General features: G+C 34.3%; 1 protein-coding gene across 2 annotated transcripts in view; it reads right to left on the bottom strand.

The window, feature by feature from the left end:
• The window catches only part of LOC150092300 (far upstream element-binding protein 1-like), a 176,958-nt gene that overhangs the window by 45,660 nt on the left and 108,039 nt on the right, over positions 1–23,259 (bottom strand). For both annotated transcript variants that reach the window (XM_090414931.1, XM_090414930.1), the window contains exons 13-15: positions 19,228–19,388; positions 15,208–15,263; positions 2,694–2,791 (exon numbers count right to left, since the gene is read on the bottom strand). In XM_090414931.1, coding sequence (XP_090271057.1) covers positions 2,694–2,791; positions 15,208–15,263; positions 19,228–19,388 — 315 coding nt within the window. The remainder of the gene's footprint in view (positions 1–2,693; positions 2,792–15,207; positions 15,264–19,227; positions 19,389–23,259) is intronic.

The following is a 23,259-nucleotide window of genomic DNA, read 5'->3' as shown; positions in this document are numbered from 1 at the left end:
GGCTGATATTTGCAGCATATCAGGAGAACTGATTAAAAAAAAATCGAAGGTATTGGGGGAGTGGAGATGATTATTGGGTATTCGGGTGGACAATTTGTGAAAGACTGTTACTGATGACAAAAATCATAGTGTTTCTAGCTTGACTCATGGAATTGGAGCAGGAAAGTCATTCTGAGATATGAATATCCTCAAGAAAGAAAACCTTGCTGTTTAGGTATTTGGATGGTAGATTATCAAGCCCCATAAACATATAATGGCGGAAAAAAAGTCAGTATTTAAGAGGATATCCAGAGTAACCAAGACAGCAAATGAACATAACATAATAAGGCAAGGAGCCACAGCAGGTCATAAAAGGAGGATTTCAGAGTTAATATTCTCTGGAATGAAATGCCAAATTTGGGAAATGTACAGACTCCACTCTTGGGAAGGGAAGGAAAGAATTGTGCAGTGTAGTTCGAAAAGTCAAGGTGGACAGTAGAGAGTGAAGCCGTTAGTTGATATTTTTTTTTTATGCCTAGTAAATTGTGTTTGGATGTCTGCAAGTGGTTGTTCATACTGTTTAAATGTGTGTTGAGACCAAGAATGTTGGTGAAGTAAGAAAATCTTTTTTTTTTTTTTTGCATGCTCTAGAGTTTTGTTGGTTTTATTATTTTTTTAAATTGTTTTCCAAGGTTTTTTTTTTGAGGAGAAGAGAAATCTCAAATCTTGCTCATGACAACAGCCAATGAAACCTGCAATAAATATAGTGGTGTTTCAATTGTGGTTCATTTACTACCAAGGGATCTAGTTGAGATTTCCTCCAATAGACAGGTATTCATTTGTTACAGAGTACTAGAGTGGACTGGAAGGAAGGAGATAGAAGTTGAAACTATGCACGCATACACACACACACTGAAAGGGGGCCCTTTTTTTCTTGCTGCATCACCTAGAAATAAGGTGGATTTTATGAGGTGAATGATAGCTATGACTGATTCTTAGGGGTAGGGTGGGGGAATCAAGAAAGCTTGTTACACAGGAAAACTCTAAGAATTTTTGTGGCATGCCATCAGAGCTATGGAATGAATATATGTAGTCTAATGTGTAATGTATGGATGAACTGAAAGTGAAGTTAATCGTTTAGATGGGTTCAGTTCTTTAAGGTTAATTTTAAAGGAGACTGCAGTTTAAAACTAAACCGAATACAGCTACTAATAACATAAACAGTCAATTAACACATATTTTGTATGTTATATGTATTATATACTGTATTCTTACAACAAAGTAAGCTGGAAAAACTATTATTAAGAAAATTATAAGGAAGATAAAATACATTTACAGTACTGTACTTATCGATACTGTAAGTTTACATCGTCTATGTACAAGATGAATCGTCTGTCTGTCAGTACCTACATCAATATTGTCTTATATGATACAAAATACTGTAGATGTTATAAGTATTACTAACACTAGACATCAAAAATGAAAAGATAATGTGAAAAAGAAATTCATATTTACTTACAGGTATAATGATTCATGCACTGATAACAAAGAAGCATCAATATGATTGCTTTATGGTAGCCAAGTGTAATTGATACGATTGTTTCACGATTATTTTATTTAATTTTAATTTTAATTAATTATATTTAACTAATAAATTAATAAGTTAATTTTATGCAGTTATGATTTAATACTGCATCTTTAAGTTTAACTTTCTCTCGACTGTGAATGGCACTATGTACGGTCTCTAAGTGTTTGTGTGTGAATAATACCAAAACAAATGTGAAAACTGATCAGATAGATGCAATTTATTGAATTAACCATCTCCTAACAGGGACAGTAAAGAGACTTAACTGAAATTTAAGTTAATTCAGGACATAAGTTTTGATAAATTTAAAAATTTTTTATTATGATTTGCGTATATCTTATGGTAGTAAATGATAAAATAGACCGGTATCTATACGTATTTTATGCATTAATGACATACCTTTCCTTATTTTTTTTCAATATTTCCAGCCTACGCAGTTTGAGTTTTTTTCAAATTGTCGCAAATCTCAAAAAAATTTTCCAATATATTTATTGGAAAATTTTTTGGACAGTTCTAACCCACGTTGTTCAATGGTCAACTGTATATGCAATTTGGTTAGAAGATAGTGTTAATGTATAAGTTCTAAAATAGTTGATTGAATACAAGAAGTGAAGCTAATAAGAATATCTTACAGTACAGATAAAAGTGCAATTTTGCAGCTTGGTGGAGGTAGAACTCAGGACAGGTATGTTGTTAGGAAACACAAGGTCCAGTTTCTTCTCGTGCTGTGCAGCAAGTATGTGGAATGAGCAACTGTTATATACTATGAGTATGTCTTCACTAAATGTGTTCGAGGAGAGATATCATAGCCATTTATTTAAGCATTAGTCTTAATGGACCCATCTATCAACAAGTTTGTGTTGACACTCTGGAGGTGCATTCATAATAATTATACCTTGCACTGGAAGTTTTCCAGTGCAGGTTATAATTAATAAATAATATTATATTTTTTATTAATAAATAATACTGTAGCATATTTTATCCAACATTCGATACAAATCTCTAGAGATTCGTGCGCAGTCTTTTTTTTAATTTTATTTTGTAAACAAATTTTATGTATATTTTTAAATATTTTATAATCTATTGCATGAAATCTGTTCAAAAAATAATAATTATATGATTAACTTACTTGGGTCATTGGGAGCAGCAGGCTGATTCTGCCAATGCTGATATGCATTTGTCCAACCCTGTGGAGCATATGGTTGAGCTGGAGCTGGTGGCTGCTGGCTATAAATGAAATACAAACCAGATACTCTATCACATATTAAATGCTATGTGCATTTAAGAAATATGAAGTTATGATATACAGTTAATATAAAAAAAATTCATGTAGCTCAGAAAATTAAATATTCAAATGAATATAGCAGCTCATTTAACTATACACAGCCTACCATTTTGATATATAAAGGGAGCTTCATTCCAGTAAGTAAGCTTTGCAATATACATTTGAATAAACCCATGAGATTCAAGATTCATTATAGCAGTATTTTTTAGATCTGTATTACAGATCTATCATAATGTAGAAAGCCCTTTCTAAAGGAATTTGACTGTCTCTCTGAGTGGACCTTCTGAGTGTGCCATTAAATTACATGAAATATTCTTGTCATTTAATATGGATCTCTTAGACCAGTGTTTCTCAAACTTCAGATATCCGTGTACCACTTCTTAAATTTTCATTATTACCAAGTACCCCTTATCAAAATAATAATAATAATAATAAATAAAAAGTATATTTCATTGCAAGTCTGTGCAGTTAGCCTAGTGGCTGTGCGCTTTGCAACCATATGCCTGGGGAAGGAATGTCCTAGGTTTGATTCCCGTCGGTGACGTGAGGAGCTGAAGGATCTTCCTCAGCCATAGCTAAGTTAGCCGGTCTTGAGTGTGGACAGTAGGTTTTTCCCCTCAATTTATCCTGGGGTTTTTCATCCCACAAAGCAGGCAAACTGGCCTTGAGAACTCAACACTATAGGACATAGGATACACCAGGATGTAGGGCTAACCACCTTATCCTGTGAACGGTTTGAGGTGCCGATGATTAATAAATCCTCGACACCGCAAGGCAAAAGAGGGTAAAAAGATGAGATGAGATTTCAAAATGTCTATTTTATTTCAATTTAGATGTACATGTAAACAAAAAAAAAAGATTTATTTTTAATAGAACAAAATTTATAAAGATACTATAAATTTTTTTACTTAATTTAAATAATTTTTCATCAATGAGAGGGATACAATATCAACATTTTCTTGTTGCTTACAGCTACTTGTATATGCTATACTGCTCTCTTTTATGCATTTTATAAATCTAGTCTTTAACCAATGATCCATACTTATGCATTTGAAAGCTAAAAAATTACCGTATTTATTCGAATATAACTCGCATTTGCATTTTTTCCCCAAAATTAAAGCAAAAAAATCGTGGTGCAAGATACATGAGGATTTTCAAAAGAAAACTGAAAGTGTGTATGACATACCAAGCTCCTATTCGTCACCACTACTTCCGGCCTCGAGAGTGGTTTCCTTGTGTGCATTTTCAAAGGCATCTACCCAAATAGCATTATCTTTCCCATTATTTCAATCAAAAATTACTAGTAATTTACAAGACTTGAGATACGTAATGAACAATCCTTCACAAATGACTAATGAGACGTGAAAGCAGAGCATGAAAGACACAGCAATTGTATGCCAGTGGAGATAGAACAGCCATGAAGATGTGCCTGTGATCGGTGCAGTATTAACAAAAGATTGCGCAAGCTCTTCAACCGAATTCCATATCTGAAACACATTCACTATTATATTTCTTAGTTTTAACACACAACGTTCAACAATGGGGTGATGAACTGTGTGTTATTATTAATATTATTTAGTTTTGTTTGATTCCGTACAACAGTTTCTGTAGGACAGGACATGTGATTCATTAGTTAGTGCCATTTTTATCCCAGTTGTCTCTAATTACACTATTTGTTGAGAAATGTATTACACTGCATATGTCTCTGCATCTTATTCAGGGACATAATAAAACTAATTGTTTTTCGTGCATCTGCAGCTGTTGCAGAGGGCATGTGATTTACCGCAAGGAGCGAGTTACTATCGCCTTGACATAAACATCGGGGCGATAGTAACTCACAATTTGACTAGAAGAATTCACACGATTTAATATATTCCCCCCCCCCTCTATATCTACCCTATAATATAAAATGATAAGTTTTTTTGTAACGTTTTTTGTCAAGTTATTTGAAACGTTTTGAAACTCAGGGGATAACGAGTGTCGAGTCTTCCAAATTCATGGAGAACCGACCTACCAGTCTGGAACTCAGGGGGTTTGGGCACCGTAGGCACCAGGGGAAAGGACCCCCCTCCCCCTTTTAGAGTCATCATTATTCAAGGAGAACCGGCCTACCAGTCCGGAACTTGGGGGATTGGGCGTCGTAGGCATCAGAGCCCCCCTAGTGTGTGTGTGTGTATTAAGAAATTTATTAAGAAATATATACATTTAAATTACCGTATTTGCCAGCGTATAAGACGTACCCCCTTTTTTGTACACATTTTTTAGGAAAAAAACTTTATCACTGAATATTATAATGAATTTACAGTATTTCAAATATAAAGTAATAAGTAGGTCTACTTTCAACAAATACCTAATCTAACTAGGAAAGAGTACCCACCTTTTAATCATCAAAACCCCGAAATTCATCTCCAGAGCTAAATGAAGAGACACTTGAAACCTTTCTAAACCAGAATCTGAGTCATCATACAACAAACTGTCCTCTGTACCATCCAGTGCATTACTAATTCCACACTTCTTAAATGATTTAACCACTGTCTCAGTTTTCACAGCATCCCATGAGGCTTTGACCCACTCACAAACTTGCGAAATGCTAGGCTTCTTCCTGATGGTGTAATCTCAAAATCTGAAGACTGCATCCAGCTGTTCCACTACTCCTTCATAAATCCCTTAAATGGTTTATTAACGCAGACATCTAAAGGTTGAAGCTGACTAGTCAGACCTCCTGGAATTACAGCTAACTGAGTTTTCAATTCCTTGAGCTTATTTGTAACATCGTCTGTTCTGTGAGAACGAAACTGATCCCAACTAGCATAGCAGCCTTCTTCAACAGTCCACCAGGGCGCCTAGACCAAATTTTATCTATTCATAACTTCATTCCTCCTCCATCCATCCAGCCTTTTTGCATGAACATGTACAAACACTCCTTTAAGCAGTTTTTCTTTGGGTAGAGTCTTCCTTTTAAAAATCAATAGTAGCAGCAATTTTGTCCCATCATGTTGTTTTATCCCAGCAAAGCAGGATAAAACAACCTTGCAGTGAGTTTTTTCGTGCTCCGAAGTTTAAATTGGAATCTACAATTTTGTTTGAGGGCATATCAAAAGTCAGCAGAACCTTGTCCATTTTTCCTATTTGTGCACATTCAAAATTTTCTCATTTCCTTGCGTTAATGACTAATCGATGAAATTCAATCATTTTTTCTTCATATTCAGCTGGAATCTTTTGTGATATTTTTGTTTTAGTCCACATACACAGCTGATATCTCTTCATGAATCTTGAAAAACATGATGTTGATCCAGTAAAGTTGGAGATCCCTCTGTTAGTGGCTATCACTTTTGCTTGATGAATAATCATTTTTGTAGACACTGAAAGTCCCGCTTTTCTGTGGTCTAAAATTCAAGTATACAGTTCTGCCTCAACTTCTGGCCATTTTGCAGTTCCACTTCGTAGGTTATGTTTACTGTGAGTTGCTTTTTTTAAGTCCTCCTCCTGATTCCGCCAAGTTCTTATCATTTTCTCAGTTGGGGGGGTGGTCCGAAATGCCTCTCTGCAGCCCTGTTTCCATGTTCTTTAGCATATGCAGTCACACGTAGCTTGTGTGCAATATTGTAACAATGCCGATGGTTGTCAGAAGGATTCCAGGAAGAATGGATGGGGCTATTAGAAAAGAGCAGGTGCTTGGATCAGTTAATGGGAACAAGGCACAAATGTCAGAAAACCATCTGGATTTGGTGTAAGCTCAGTGCGAGGCTGAACATTTTGACTTGAGCCTTTAAAAGTGCTGAAAGTCCCGTTTGTACATGAAGTATCTTCAGGACTAGGCTACTTGTATATAAAGGCTGTTGATGATTGCCTTAGTATACCACAAGGCAAAAGCACACTTTCTTACATGTATACCTATACATTGTGGGCAGTGCTATATGATACAAGGTTCAAGATTCAGATGGCTGCAGGAAGGACAGTCTGTAGAAAATTAAAAATTAACAAGTTTATGGTTGGACTTGATAAAAGGATATCTAGCCACAGTGGTGTATGTGGAGGAAGAGTTGGTTAAGAAGAAATCCAGAGTATTGGGAGAAAAACAAGGATTATTTGGAATTCTGGTGGTTTGGTGAACAATTTATGTTAAATAATTGCTGAGCGCAAACAGTTTGGCTTCTCTTCTGGCTGGACTATAAAGTTAGAGAAGGGATGCCAGTCACTTCTCCAACCTCAATTGTGGTTGAAGTGTGGACATTGAAATCACGAAGGAAGATTATTTCACTATTCGGGTAACTAGAATATTAATCAACTCTCACAGATAAATAGTCAAATAGGTTTGCAAAGTCATCAGATTTAGGATAATAGAAGCAGCAAATGAAGGCTGCTGGCTACAGAAAGCAAGTGAAGACAAAATGCAGGGTAAGGAAATCTTGAGCCAAAGCCATTAATATATACTTGACAGGAAATTATATTCCTGTTAAATCTTTGCCTTTGCCCAAGTGTAAGTAAACAAAGTTTGCATTTGAGTATCTTCACAACTAGGCTACCTGTATATAGAGGCTAATTTCACTCGTCTTAGTATCCCATAATGCAAAGCACATTTCTGGGAAGGGCTACTAAGCAAACCAGTTTAGATCTTTCACTAGTAAGGCAAATGATATAAAGTCAACAGCCTCGATATACTAGCAAACTCGTAGTGAAAATACTTTATAAGCAAACTTTGTATGCTTACACTTGGGTAGGGATTGAAATAATATTTCTTAGCAAAGTATCATATGCTTTAAAACCAACTGAAAAAGAGTTCTATAAATACAGTACATTTGTAATTTATACATTATATACTTTATATATCATGTATGAGTACTAATACATTAGTACCCGCAGTACATTGTGGATGGGTAGACAGTTGGAAAAGGAGAAACCTGTTCACATTTGATTTGAAGATGTGTACCCGCAGTACATTGTGGTAGACTTTTTCATCAAATGCTTAAGTGGGAAGACTGTTACAGACTACAGTATATGGAATGAAAGAGGAAGAGAATTTTTTTTTGGTGAGTTTGAACTGGGAAGGGGTGTTGAGGAAGTATTGATGCTAGTTCATAAAGATGTCAATAATCAACCTAATTCTTCAGTATTGAGTCAAGTATATTCAGGAAGAGCTTAGAAACAACCACAAATGTGAGAACAATATTCGATACAGTGTTTGGAGAGATTTGTGATTTGTATAGGTTAACAGCTGTTTAAGTCTTGTGCAAAAGAGAAATCTTAGTTTTCTTTGGATGCAGAGGAGACACCGATTGTTATATGGTTATGACATTAGATACTTGATGTCAGAATAATGCCAAGAGAAGAAATCTCATCCTGTCTAATGAGTACCGTCAAAGGTAATACTGAAAAGAAAACAGTTCATTTTTCTGGGAAATAATATGTCACTAATACACAGACAGAAGTGGGTGGGTAAGAGAACACAATTATGTGGGTACTCCAGCATCAGCTGACTACTTAGAGATCATAATAAACCATTTCCCACCAGGGATAACTGCACTGTTGGAAAATAGGACTGAAGAAAACACTTTTCAGCCCAATTGAATAAGCATTTCAGTGGGGCTGAAGCTTCCCTAAGAGCAAGTTTAATGAGATTGAAAGACAATAAATGAATTTGACTGAGTAGAGCAGAGATTTTCAGACAAAGGTCAAAAAGTGAATATATATACAACCCTTAGTCAAAATTAATCAAAAGAGTGTGTAATTGCAAAAGCTGAGATAGATAAGTAGTACAGGAAAAAACTCTCTTAACGCAATTAATTAATCCATCAATTAATTAATGAACATAAATCGAAACTGTGTTAAGCAAATACAATATACAATAGGAATAATTATAACTCGTCCATCAGTTAGTGTAAATTTGAAAAAATTACAGTATAAGCTATATTAGAGGATAAAATTATCCAAGTTAATAAAAATCAATTGCTTAAATTTTCATTTAATGCTTAAACATTTAATTAAGTTACTTTTGTACAAAAAAAAAATCAAGTAAAGATGTTTGAATAGCGGTAGACTTTTTCATCTTGTCATGTAATTTGTGACAGCTGGCGATCGCTTTATCAAGATTTTGGCCGACTTCGAAGCTTCATTCCATATCAAGATCAGAATCAAACAAAATTTCCTTAGCATGCTCAATGTGACTGAAAACTAGCTCAAGTTCTTTTGCAGTTAGCTTCTTAGTCGTGACATTCTCTTCTTGTTTGCATTCCTTATCTTCTTTATCACACTGTTCTTCAGGTTGAAGGAGATCATTCTCACTTAACTGTTCTAAATGGGAATTGAGCAAGTCTCTCAATCTTCATTATCCAGTCCATTAAATGCAAATTCTTTTCAAATTGTGCTGATTTCTTCAATGTTACATCTTGGATTTTGAGCACCATAAAGTAATATAGGCTTGAGTTTAAAGTTGCCTTCTGCATTGTCTCCTAATAAAAGCATAAGACATCTTTAGATACTTTGTATCCTGGTTGAGATATGCTTCAGTTTTAGCCAGGAAAGATTCTGTTGGCATACATACGCTTCCAAAAGAGAACAGTTTCATCAACGTTGAATATTTGACAATCGCCATTATCACCCTTCTTAATTATCCTTTGCAATTCTTCAGAAAACTTGGCCGCAGAATCTTTATACAGCACGAGCAGATTTCCCAGGTATTCTTACATTATGCAGTCCAGCTTGATTTTCAAAACGGTCAAGATGTTTCATCTCTATCATTAAATGGCTTCTATTTCAGGTGATTTGCATGCTTAAAGAAGCAGTAGCAACTTTTCCTTGTTCTTTATATTCTTTGCTTTTTCATATAGTCCAAACTGTAGACTCACTGTATCTGAGGTCTCGCACAATCATTATATTATTAGTGCCACTTTCATGTCTCTTAATGACTTCCAGCTTTTTCCTCTAACCTAATTACTTTTCTTCTCTTTTTATTGCTGCTGCTTTCTTTATCAGTCTTTCTCTTTTCCATATCAGGGGGCAAATATAATAAAGTCTTATGATTGATTCTCTTCTGGCAAGATGGGTTGAATACTTCATGAGTCCATCTTCTCTTAATGAAGTCTTTCTTAAAAGATCTTGAAGGCTGTTGATCTTAGCAGCTTTCTTAATATTGGTGAACAGAATGAATCAACAGAGATTACCCTACGTTGCCCTACAGGGACAGAAAAACCATCAAACAGACAAGGGGCAGACCAAGGATAAGCTGGATCACCAAAGCCTTATATGTATAAAAATTAAAGCAAAATGAAGTCGAAGTGATTGAGCAAGAAAACAGACTTTGCACATGCGCTAGCGATGATAGCTTTGAGTCAACTGCTGAGTGTCATTGGCCACCACCCACAGCACTGCCTGCAACATCGACAAGTGCTGCCATTCGCTGCAAATTGGCGATCAAGTTTTGTGTAACATATAATTTTGCATAAAATAACGTAAAAAAAAAAAAAAATGCCTTAACTGATTAATCACTCGTTTAAAGTGGGAAATGGTATCATTTCCCACTTTAAACGAGTCAATCGTGCTAGCTGATTATCGCACATATTGAATTCGGATTAGGCGAGGTTTTCCTGTACTTGAGGGAGAGAATGACAGGGTTCCAGTCAAAAAAAATAGGTGAAGTACTGTAGACTGGAGTGAACACTATGGAAATTAGAACTGAGGTGACACAATCTGTAAAGAGGATTTGGAAGGCTCTGTGGGGTTTGTTGTTGATCCCATGAGTCACATACATTTCTTATGCAGTGCCTATATACACTAGATTCCAGGAATAGCTAATAATAACACTTGATTTCTGCACTAACATTATTTCTTTATAGTCAACAATCTGACTGTCATCACTATTTTGGCATTTTTATTTTCTGCATTAACAAGGAGACTTTGTTCCTGCTGAGTAAAAATAAGGGCTTAGCTCACATGTGCAATCTGAAGAAAGTGCCTCTAAACTTGTTCAGTACTCTATTAAATCTAATGTGCTCATCAGTCACCACAGCTTCAGTCTCACTTAATGAGACTGAAGCTGTGGTGCCTGACAATATTTATGGGATTGAAATAATATTCTCCAGCTGACTTAATGGTTTTGCCGCTTTGTCAGTTTCCTTGTGGAAGTTGAGAATGATGGCATTAAAATTTTATTTTCAGCCTCAATCAAGTTGTACTGTTGATGCAGTGAGGTCATGAAATTTGTTGGTTTTACTGGGGGAAGGTGCATTATGTTCAAGTACTGATTGTCAAGCAGTTTAAGCTTGGCCTACCATTTATTATTTAATTTTGCAGGAAAAAGTTTCAATAGTGCTGAGTTTCTGCTAAAGGTTGTCAATGCACTTTCTTAAATTCAGAAGTTATTTTGTTGAAAGGAAACACAGTGGACAGAAGACTGATTTAGGCTGGGAAGCATTTCTGTGACAAATAAGTGTGCCTATTTTTCAATTTTTGCATAACAAACATGCGATCAGTAACAACAGATATCTCTCACAATTTTTTTTTTTTTTTTTTTTTTTTTTAATAATAGTGATGTCTAGTCTAACCATGGCACTTTGTATCAGTGCTAGTTTTGCCAGTATTCAAACTATAGTGTGCTGGCAAGACCTAAAGTGCTTTATCACCATTGGGCTTTGCAGCCAAAATCTTTGCTTCATGCTATAGAAATAACTGGCACCTGCACATGAGCAAGATGTTTTGAGACACTGAAAGTACTTATGGAATGCACAGGAATAGTCAACTCCTCAGAACTGGCTAATGATTTGGGGGGGGGGGGGGGGAGAGAGAGAGAGGGGGGGGGGAAATATATATATATATATATATATATCAGAGCATAAGTTTAGAGCAACTTATTCCAAAGCACCATCCGATTGTCACCTTCACTTAAAAAAAAAACAAGTAAAAATGTGGACGGATTTAAAATGGAAAAAATTAAACAGCTGATGGTGAACCATACGAATACATGCGTGGTGTGGAATTAATGAGAAACTTGAAAGAAAAAAAAAGAAAGAAACACTGAAGTAGCTCTAACAAGGTAGTTGTCTCCATAATTTTCCATAATGTAAGTGTCCAAACTAATTTAGCTTATGGATCTGAAAGCCAAGTTAGAAATAAACCACTTTATCAATGACTAGTGCCCTCTAAATCAATGCTAATAAATATTAGCCCAGTAATAGATATTAATGGCAGAATCATTAAAATGAAGATATCAGAAAGAAATTTAGCATTAAAGAATACTTAAGCAGAATTAATTTCAGGTATGTCACTTAAACAGAATGGGATTGACTGATTTGGTTTTAAGGTGCACAGACATTTCATATATAATTGATTCACTAATTTATTTCATATATAATGAAATAAATTAGTGAAGAATATAAAATATATGAACAAAGTTATAAGATCAGTGAGTAAGTAAAATGCACGTACAAGGTTTAGTATCTAAAATATCTTTGAATAAATTAATGTTTTGTAAAAATTTAAAAACAAAAAATGGGAGAAGACAGGTTAGCAAAATTTGATGTGATCATATACTGACATGATTTACATGCAAGTCAATCTTACTATACATGTAAATTATATATATAAACTACTTAAAATAAAACACTTATGTTTTGTGATGGGTATCTCATCACATCATTCGGGATATGCAAGAAGAACGTTAGTTACACGAAGTTACACGATAGTGTAACTAAGTGAGAGTTACACGAAGTGAGAATGGAATGACAACATATGTTACAGTGTTGCTGTTCTAGCACTTTCTAGACAGCCACCTGATGACACTAATAGTAATCAACAGGAAATTCTGAACAATCATTAGCACAGCAATCAAGAAGTACCTGACTCATTACAGTAATGTAATACAGAAAGTTTAAAAGAGAAATTAGAAATTTTGAAAATTAAATTACATTTTCTTGATAACTGCATATAAAGAGTATATATAGTTAGATTATTCATGTAAAATAGATATTAAAGTATGTAAAAAAAAAAAGGAAGAGTAACAATCGATACAAATCAATATGAAATAACCCATAAATGCATATGTAAAGTGTCTATGTATGTACACACACACACACGCACACATTGGTCGCCATAACCTAAGTATACTATTTCTGAAGATTACACCACAGTTCAGATGAATCAGCTTGGCACAATTTGTACAACTGATGATTTTAAGTAGAAAGTGGATACAAATTGAAATTTTTGAATAATGTGCAAAGGGATCACATGGTAGCCCACAACAGGATAAAAGGCAAAAGGTTGCACTAAGTGAATTGTGTTTGAAGAAAGCTCTTTTCATGAAGAAATATAAAGTTGCAAACTTAGATGTCTTGTAATGCCTCAAAGACATCATCTAGATGATTTCACACTGGGAGAAATTATTGGAAAGCTTGAAGGCTGCAGAATTACTGATATTGCCAGACTTTGAAATCTCACATAGCATTGTATCCAGCCTCTGGGTAGTGTTTCAAACCAATTGAATGTGTTCCAAATAACTAGCACCATGTTTCAACACAGATTCTAAGGGGTTGCCCTTGCTCTACCACAGAGCACAAAGAGAGATTTTTTATAACACCAAAATGTAACTGATGCACCACAGCAGGTGTCACCTTGCAAGTCGGCTACATTCAAGCACAGGTACATGGATATCTCAACAAACTGTGGCAAGAATGTCTGCAACAAGTAGGCCTATATACCTGAAGGCAAGTAGTCTGTTTATCCACAGCTCATTTTCAGTGATGCTGTATCCATAAAACATTGGACAAGACACCGAGCAGTGCAGATACTTCTGGAGACTGAGGGTATTAATCAAATCGAGTGGTCAGCACGCTCCCCAGATCTCAACCTCAGAGAGCACATTTGGGACACAAGAAGGAGATTCACCACTTCTCGAACTTCCTCTCCAGAAAACAAACAAGGCCTTATCCTCAGAATTTTTCAAGGACTTATCCTTGAAAAACTCTGAAGGAGGAAGAGTGAGTCAGTAGGCCTCAAGAACTCTTGAATCACTTGGTGGTAAGCATGGTAAGACGTTGTCAGAGTTGTATTGCATACTGAAATGTCTCTCTGCATAATTACGTGTAAGCACTATACATTAATTCCTTAACTGCTTCTTAGGAAAAACTATTTTGCCAAAAACACATGGCAATTTTTAATTTGTACGAAATTTATAACATTTTCTTTTGTGTGTGCGAGTGTAAATGTTCACATAAGAATTGCAAATACATATTACAAATAAAAGATTAATAGCAAGTTCACTATTTGGCTATACTCCCATACAACGAATTTGATTTTTAACTAAAATCAACAACCTTTTCTTAATTGGTGATCCTTCTATTACAAACTCACTCCAATCTCCATCTCAGAGATGTACTGTTTCTACTTTATGTTTCTTCTGCAGATATGATGCTATTCCTCCACTTTCCTTCAAGTCCATAATCATACAAGCAGCTGCAGGTCAGCATCCATTTTCTGGCTAGATCCAAAATCCGAATTAATTCCATCTTCCTTGTTTTAATCATTCTATATCTGTAATTTGAAAGTCTTCTAAAAACACACACACACACAGTTTTCTCTGCTGATGGTTGTTAAAAAACAACATATAAAAAGGTTACTTCTTTCTAACTGACTACTTGCCCACACATGTTATAGGTTTTGTAACCTCTCATGAGCAGAATTCATATAAAAAAAAAAAGGTCAAATTCATTTAATTGAAATTTGATAATTTTCAATACCTTGAGGCACTGAGTTAACTGTAATAAATACTAGTTGCGTTCATCAGTATAAACATATTTAAAGTGTAGTTTAAAAAAAAATATATATATATATATAAATAAAATAATTATTGAAGTGAAATCTGACACTGAAAAAAAATTACAATATATTACAACTTCTAACAAATCAACTCCCAATATAAGAAACTCTTGGAGACCATACCAATAATCTGTTATAGTAGACGTTTTACTAGTGATTTTCCTTGAAAACAGAATTGTGTCTATGGAGATTTAGCCAGGATTGTTTGAATTATGACTGAAGCAAAACTAAGAATATTAGGCCAATGTATTATGTCTGTTAACTATATACTTTCTTCAGTTTTGTTTTGCAAGATGAAAAACTACGCATTCCAGCAGAAAAGATGATACCAAGTAAACTGTCCTCAAGTTAAGCTGAAAAACTTTTATAAGTTTCTTCATTCTAGTGTGGATTTCCATCTTTAGCGAGGTTTTTTTTTTTTTTTTTTTTGTCTGTTATTGTGGGTTTGCATAACTATGTTTGCTATACTGGAAGTTGATTATAATTAATGCAGTCAGCTAAATGACATTATACCAGTTGAAGTAATAAAATTTCAAAATGCAAAAATACTTACTATGGTTGTGGATATTGTGTGGGATATGGAGGAGGACCTGGATTTGGACCTGGAGGCTTGGGGAAAAGAAAAAAATAAGTAAAATCAAAACACTAAGTGACTTTTTTTTTTTTTTTTGGAATTTTAATACTCCATAGAATTACAACCGAAAAACATTACTTAACAAAACATAAGCTTTTATGATCTAAAGGCTTGATCCACATGACTGATCTTTAGAGTTAAAAAAATTCTCAAATCACCGATCTATTCTCAGTAGAGAATAAAAAAAACACCACTACTACATGAAAAGAGCCAATAAGAATGTGTGATAATCAAGTGGTTCCAGCTCTGTAATGTATATACTGAGAAAATGTGAATCTCCAGATCTTTGATTCCACTCTGCCTATTTGAACTATGTTTAGTGTTACCAAATTAATGGAGAAACATCTGTTTTTGAATGAGTGATATAGGGTGGCACCTTTACACCACAATTATCTACAGATACTGATGCAATCATTACAAAATCAATGAAAGCATTTTCCCAGCTTCTGTTGAGGAAACCTGACTGGAAAATGCCTTCTCATAATACATGGATATACAGTGCTTACAAAGAAGTCAATGAACACCATAGTGTGAGGAAAAAACAGCCATGGTGCCCACCTTAATAAGATGTAGGATCTACTTTTCGCTGCAATAAATACAGCAATCCTATGGGGCATACTTCTCACAAGCATACGATACCAATCAAAGAGAATATTGGACCATTCTTCTTGTAGGCATGTAATGAGATTCTTGACTGTTGTGAGGCAGATGTCCCTTGACCTCACCCAGCATTCCAATTCATCCCACAGATGTTCAATAGAGTTGAGATAGGACTCTGTGGAGGCCAGTGTCATGATGTTCATGTTCACAAACCACAGTTATAGTAGCAGCCTTATGACACAGTGCATTGTCTTGTTGAAAGAGACAATGGTCAGTTCCATAGAAATACCAAAAAGTAGGAAGCATTGCAATGACTTGAATGTTCAGATACATCTCGGAATTCAATGTTTGTGGACACAAACAGAGATCCAAGGTCAAACCATGAAAAACAGGACCATACCATCACAATGTCACCTCTGAATTTCATAGCTAGAGTTATACACACTGTTAGAGACGTTTACCAGGCATCATCTGCCATACTGACACTCGTCCATCTTCTTGGTAGAGGGTATAGTATGATTCGTCATTCCATAACACAGCTTCCAGCTTTCCAGGTCCCACTGTACATGCTCTTTGCACCAATGAAGGTGACACATATTGGTTTGGATAATGTGGGGCTTGCAGTCCCACCATGGAAACCTATGTTATGAGTCTCTGTGTTGAATGTTTTTGTGCAGATTCATGTTCCAGTCAATACTCAGAAGTCTGCATTCAACGTGTCAGTCGACAAATGGCAGTTTTTTTGCAAATTATCCTTCGTAGCACCATATGGTCACGTTCCGTAAGTGTGGAGCATCATCTGCAAGCACTACCCAAATCCACTGTGGGTAGTGCTTGCAGTTGACTGGCTGTGCTTCCACCACGGTATAGTATCACTGATTGTTGACCCAGGATGGCCCAATTTGCCAAACAGATAGGCCTGCAAATTGGCATCCTGTCATGACGCCTCTTAGAAACCCTGTCAGTTCCTTTCTTACAGCTATTTATCCCAGACACATTGCACGGACTCTGGAGCATCATATTCCTCCAATTTATACCCGCTATAACCACATGACTTGTTATGGCATGATGCACCTTGCTCATGGGGGTGTCTGCTGACTTCTTTACAAGCAGTGTACATACCTAATTTACAGCTTCTGTTGAATTTGGCAAGCTTAAATAGAATGACTAAGCAAAATTACCTTAGAATACTAAGTTTAGTCAACAATCACTGTTGAAAGACTTGTACAGATCACACCATCAATCACTTGATCAGTATAGGTTTCTGCCCTATCTTCTTAACCACATTATAAAAAAATCAGTCAGCAGATGAAAATTTGTTGTTGATATGTGACGATGGTGTTTTTCTTTTTCTTATTTATTTCACCATCAGAAAAATAAGAGAAAACCATAATCAATTCGACATTAATTTAAAAAATTCTTTTGTGTTTACTTTAAATCCTTACCATCCTGATTAACTTCAGTATAAAAAAGTCTCAGTACCTTTGGCTGATTTATATAATTTATATTTATATGGAACACTTTTTTTTTTGTTTCAACATTGTGTTAGCAATAACCAGTCCATGTTTTGAGCAGAAATCCAACGGGTATTTGCTATAGCCAATTTTTCCCAAAATATTTATATATTTTAGTGTGAAAGTTCCGTGTTTTCTCTTAGGCAATCTACCTAGTTAAGGGATGAAAAACCCAACTACTGTACAAGATGAGTTAACTCGGATTCAAATGGAAAAAAAAGTTGTGTGTGTTCTGCTGGGAAGTTTGCCTGAATGAGGGATGAAAAACCCAATTTTTCAGAAGGAAAACTCTTCTACTATGTACAAGACTGGCTAACTCACATTCAAATAAAAAACTAATAAAAGTGCTTTGCACCAAGAATGGGATTCATGTGCAGGTCATTCCAACAAAAGGACTACTGAAAAAGTCATGTTAAAATACTGGAAGAAATATAGAAGGAATATTACAAAAGGTAGCAAAAGCATCTCAGAAGATAAGAAAGAATATTTAAATATGTTTAGTGTACATTCCCTTTAAAACTATTTATGAAGAAAAGATATCACAAAAGCAAACAAAGATCATAAGGATTATGAGTTTTCTTTTCCCACCTTTTATTTATATATATATATATATATATATATATATATATATATATGGGGGGGGGAACTACATGTGAGAATTCTTGATAAAATTCTTTCATGAGTTTTCTAGGTAAGACTAATTTTATAGAAGTGGCTAAAAACTGTGAATTCAAAACTGGGAACGAAATACAAAGATTTAGTAAATATCAAAATAAAAAGGAATATTACAAACATGATTAAAACATTACTGAACAAACATGGTTCGCATTTTGGAAGCTATTGAAAATGCTTAAAAATTATGCTCCAAATCTGACAAAAGCTGAAGTTTTTTTTTTCTTTTTCTTTTGTTGTTGCTTTAACTGGAATAATTATTCTGATATGGCACCCATATTAAGTATATAAGATGGGATAGTAAAAATGTTTAAAATTCTACAATTACACTGTGATGGATTTGAAGGGATGTAAATCAAGATTGCTGGATTTAAAAATAATTTGTCAGAAGTGCATGCTATCTGCACTGTTCTTTATCGTCTACATGAATCAAAAAATGAAGGAAAGCAATATTAACTTGATTATCAAAATCACATATTAAACTAGATTCTTTACTTAATAAATAATATTTATTAACTTAGTTATTTATTAGTAAATAACTTAGCTTTTACTTACTCCGTTATGGAAATAAGTTCAAAATATTCCACTACATTTTGAATGCATTTTCTCTATTAGACTTTGGGGAGGAAAAATATGCATGACAGACACAAACCAACTATGATACATTTCACAAATTTCCTTATGATGGAAAATTTTGTTTGCAGTGCTAAAAAATTACCTTGTATCTTATATTTTCTCAAAAATTCAATTACTTTTTCTCCAAAGCCAGCAAAAACACGCCAGAAAACAATGGATGGAATACATTTATCATAGAAAATATCAGTCATTTTACTCACTTGCAGACCAAACAAAAGAGCAACTAATGGCCTCAGCCAAACATGCATGTTGAATACATTAAATCATTAAATTATATATCAAGTGATATATAATACTTATGTTTAATGTAAATGGATTTTTGAGTGCTATTTAAACAAGGAATTTTAATATGCAGATGAAATGCATACTTCTTATGATCTCTATATGATTTGATTTGCATAATAGAGCACATTTAAAAATAATAATCATTTAAGGTTGCAGAAACTATAAATATACTTTTATTTAGAATAACACCAATGAATAGGGACACAAAATTCTTAAAAAAGAAAAATCTTACCACAGAACCAACTCTTTCATTAATAAGTTGCTGGGCATGCTCAATCTGTTGGGGATTGCCTCTGATGATAAACAATTTCTCATGAGGACTAGGAGGAGGGGCCCTTGAAAGCTCCACACGGGCACCACACTGCTGACTAATTGCACGTATTGTTTCACCACCTAGTAATAAACAATAATGTTTAATAAAAACTATCATCATTAAATTCCTCATATGTACCCTCAGGGGATGAATATTTTATGAAGTACTACATGAAAAGTACCTAATTAATAACTTCCTATAGACAATTTTCTTACAAATTAATCTGTTATCTGACAAAACTCCAATATTATCAGAACTTGTATTTTGTCTTCTAAGGCACTTCTTACTATATTAATCCATCAAGATCTTGGTCTTCCTATGAATATTTTAAGTCATCCTGGCAATAAACATGTTTCATAAACTTTTTTCTCTTCCATTTTGTTTAATTGACAGTACCACCTGAGATTACCTCTGCTAACGATATCAAGTTCTTTCCTAGTATTCTTGTTATTAATATGATACAGTCATCCCAACTATGTTGATGGCTGTCTTATCATTCCTAGAATCTTTCTTAGAACTCTTGTATCTGTTATTTCCATGCTTTGATCAAGTGTTTTATCTCTAACCAAGCTCCATAAGTTGGTTATGTAGGCAATCTGAGACTTAACAGTCTTGCATATATCAAGTTTAGCATGTTGATTAATTTCTCCTATATTCCATATAAATTTATTCAGTGGACTTTCTGCCATAATTGTTAATTGTCTTATCTATTTTCATATTTAATTTGAAGAAAAAAAAAAGTCTATTATAGTAGACTAAAAATTGTGCCGAAATAGCGAAACGTTTTACTTGATATAGTTTCTCCATTCAAGATATCCTATGGTGTTTCTGCCTATTTTCATACCAAATTTATTATAAGTTATTCAATTTAGTTAGAGAATCCTGAGTCCAAATTAACATATTCTAAAACATTTGCATTTTTAGTGTACTATAAGAGACCTTTTATTTTTTTTTTGAAAAATAAACTCACTTGTAGGAAAAGGAAAAATTGGTTTGAAAAACAATTTTATTCATAAGCCACATTTGATAACCAAGTATGCAGCTGCTAAAAGGCCTTAATGATCACATCAATTCACTGTAATCATTAAGGCAATTTGTGAAATATAGTCTTATTAGTATAATTAGCCAACCAACATTCAAATACAGCAAGCCATTTCAGAAGCGGCAACTAGAAGATCTGTGAATCAGTAGTCTTGTGCTAATGTGTTATTATAATTTTGTAATCTGTTTATATCAGAATGAATTAAATACTTTAATCCAAACGAATAGTGCCATCATTATCAATTTCCTGATATGTACGCTCAAGGTTCTGAAGGATACTATAACAGTATAACATGATTATATTTTCATTATTACTAATTTTCGAGTCACTTAAGGGTCAAAGCCAGGTAAATGGGAAGATAACTATACTTAGTATTTAACGAACGCAGAGAACCAACTGCGACTTCTGAAACATCCATCCTCACCTTTGGGGTAATGCACTCCATTAGTAAGTATCCGCTTGGGTACTGACTCAACAAGGATGGCTGGCAACCTGAGACTTAACTGACCAAATTCAAACTCTATCTTGGCTTAAACCAGAAATTAATATGATGGTACATCAACTAGTTAAGCAAGGCCCCTGCTGTTTTTGTCAGAGAACCATAGTGAATAATAAAAAGTCAGCTACTGGAACATAGATACAATCAGAAGAACTCAAGACAGGCACCATCAACAAATAGGAAAACTGAACCAAAAGAAAAAACTAGAAAAGTACCATGTGAACATATCTGAAGGCAAGGATGCCTAAATAAAACTTGAAACCACCGTGATTGACAGGTACTTTCAAATAGTTAGTTACATAGGCAAATTTCAAAATAGGGAATTGTACGATGAAATTAATTTGTGACTATGGTCCTGCAGAAGGCACTAGAAGAAGTGAAGAAATTTGTTGAATGATCAGAGAAGGCAGCTGACATCAGGAAACTGGAAAACCTGGTCCTTTTAGAGATCTGAATGGCTGTGTATGAAACGAAGGGGGTGAGGGCTAGAATTTTTCTCTCATAGACTGGTGCGTGATTGCAATGGATTGCCATTGGATGTTGTGAATGCAAGCAGTGTGAATGAATTCAAGAATAAGTATGATAGCTGGTGCGTGGTGTAGTATGTGGCCTCCCTCGATGAGTCCCCGACTTCCTGGAGGTGTCTCTTAATAATAATAATAATAATAATGAGAAGTGAGAAATCAAAATCAAAAATGAAAAGTGATCATCACTTAGTTTCTTGGAACATTCAGCACAGAAATTCTTCTGCAATTCTCACATTTTTTTTTTATTTCCCTTTTTATAGATAGGAACTGCAAGAACACTGCTCCAATTATCTGGAATTTGGCTTTCTAAATCATGCAGTATAGCTACTGTAAAAATAATATAGCTCCATATTTGAAGGCATTTCTGGTAAGATGTGATTGATTCCAGCTATGTTTCCAAACTTTATTTCAGTTTCTGATGGCCTTTACTATCAAATAAAGGCCATCAGAAATCTAAATAAAGTTTGGAGTATTAATATGTATTCGAAATATGTTCCATTACAATATTTTCTACCACAGGTTGCACACTGAATCTTCATTCCTGCTTTGCTTATTATCTTCAACTAATATTTTACTATACAGTGTTTAATCATAAAATCACAAAGTAATTTTAAAACTTAAAAGAAATTTACATACATAGTGAAAACATTGTGTCTACAGATATACACACAGATGAGGCAGATAAATTTAATAAGGCCTTGATCTAATTTAATAAGAACACATCTGGAATACTTTGCTCAGATTAGATCAGCTGATCTGAGGAAAGGGGGATGACGAAAACTGAAGTTTTAATTTTTGGCAGATAACAAAACCAATGCTGGGATTGTAATATGTTGCCTATGAGAGTAGACTGAGGAAATTTAATCTATAAATGAACAAGGGCCATGTAAGTGATACCAGATAACACTTGGTAGATTTTTTTTTAAAGAGCAAACAAGGTAAATAAGACAAAAATTCATCCATGGAAACTGCTGAATGCATTTCATGCACTCATAAGAGGTTGGTGATAATATCTATAGTGAACAAATTTTAGGATTAGTGTGATAAATTCTTGGAACCTAAATTGTACTTCCTACAATGAATAACACAAATTCATGAGATCCCTGTGGTACTATTAATTTTATCAGAGTCAGGGGAAGTGTCATATATGATACCAGTAGATAAATTTTTAATTTTATGGAAGCTGAGAGGATACCTACGGAAGTTGAAACTGAATGCAGCCAAAAAAAGGGAAAGAGCTAGATTTTTCTTTCATAGAGTGGGGCATGATTGAAAAGGTTTGCTTTGGTGGTGGTGAGTGCAAGACACTGTGAAAAATTTTCAAAGTGCAAATTCAAAGAAAAGTATGACAGTTGTGGGGGGGTGATATGTGGTTTCCCTCAATGACTCCCTGAAGGTCTCTCTGATGATAATATTCTGGAGGCTACCGAAGAAACTTCATAATGAAGGAAGGTCTACTACTTCAACAGTAAGGTTTACACTTTACTGTTGAAGTAGTTAGTAGCCTTGAAGGAATCAGAATTTACAGCAGCTCTACAATTTTTATTTTTTTTATATATTTTTTCAATATTTTTTTCTTTTATTCAAGTATTCTTTTATCCTTTTACATACAATTATGAGTGGGATGAGAAAATGCAATGAAGTTTGTGAATGAACCTAGCAAACAAATGATTAATACTAGAACAAAAACTTGAAATTAGTGTCATAAAGAAGCAGCATCATATGCTAAAATAGCACATGATAAAGAATGAATGAGTCATTCGTATTAATGCTAATTAAGAATATGAAATCAAAAATCACGCAATGTCTTAATGATATGGATTAAAGACTGCAATCAGAAAAAATTCCATTAAATCAAATGATAATTCAAACTAAGGCAGTAA

Source organism: Typopeltis vanoorti, chromosome 26, assembly GCF_054136105.1.
Source record: "Typopeltis vanoorti isolate ZY-2024b chromosome 26, IOZ_Tvanoo_1.0, whole genome shotgun sequence".
In the NCBI taxonomy this organism is placed as follows: domain Eukaryota; kingdom Metazoa; phylum Arthropoda; class Arachnida; order Uropygi; family Thelyphonidae; genus Typopeltis; species Typopeltis vanoorti.
The sequence above is the reverse complement of the archived record's forward strand: the minus strand, read 5'-3'. Positions and strand labels throughout refer to the sequence as shown.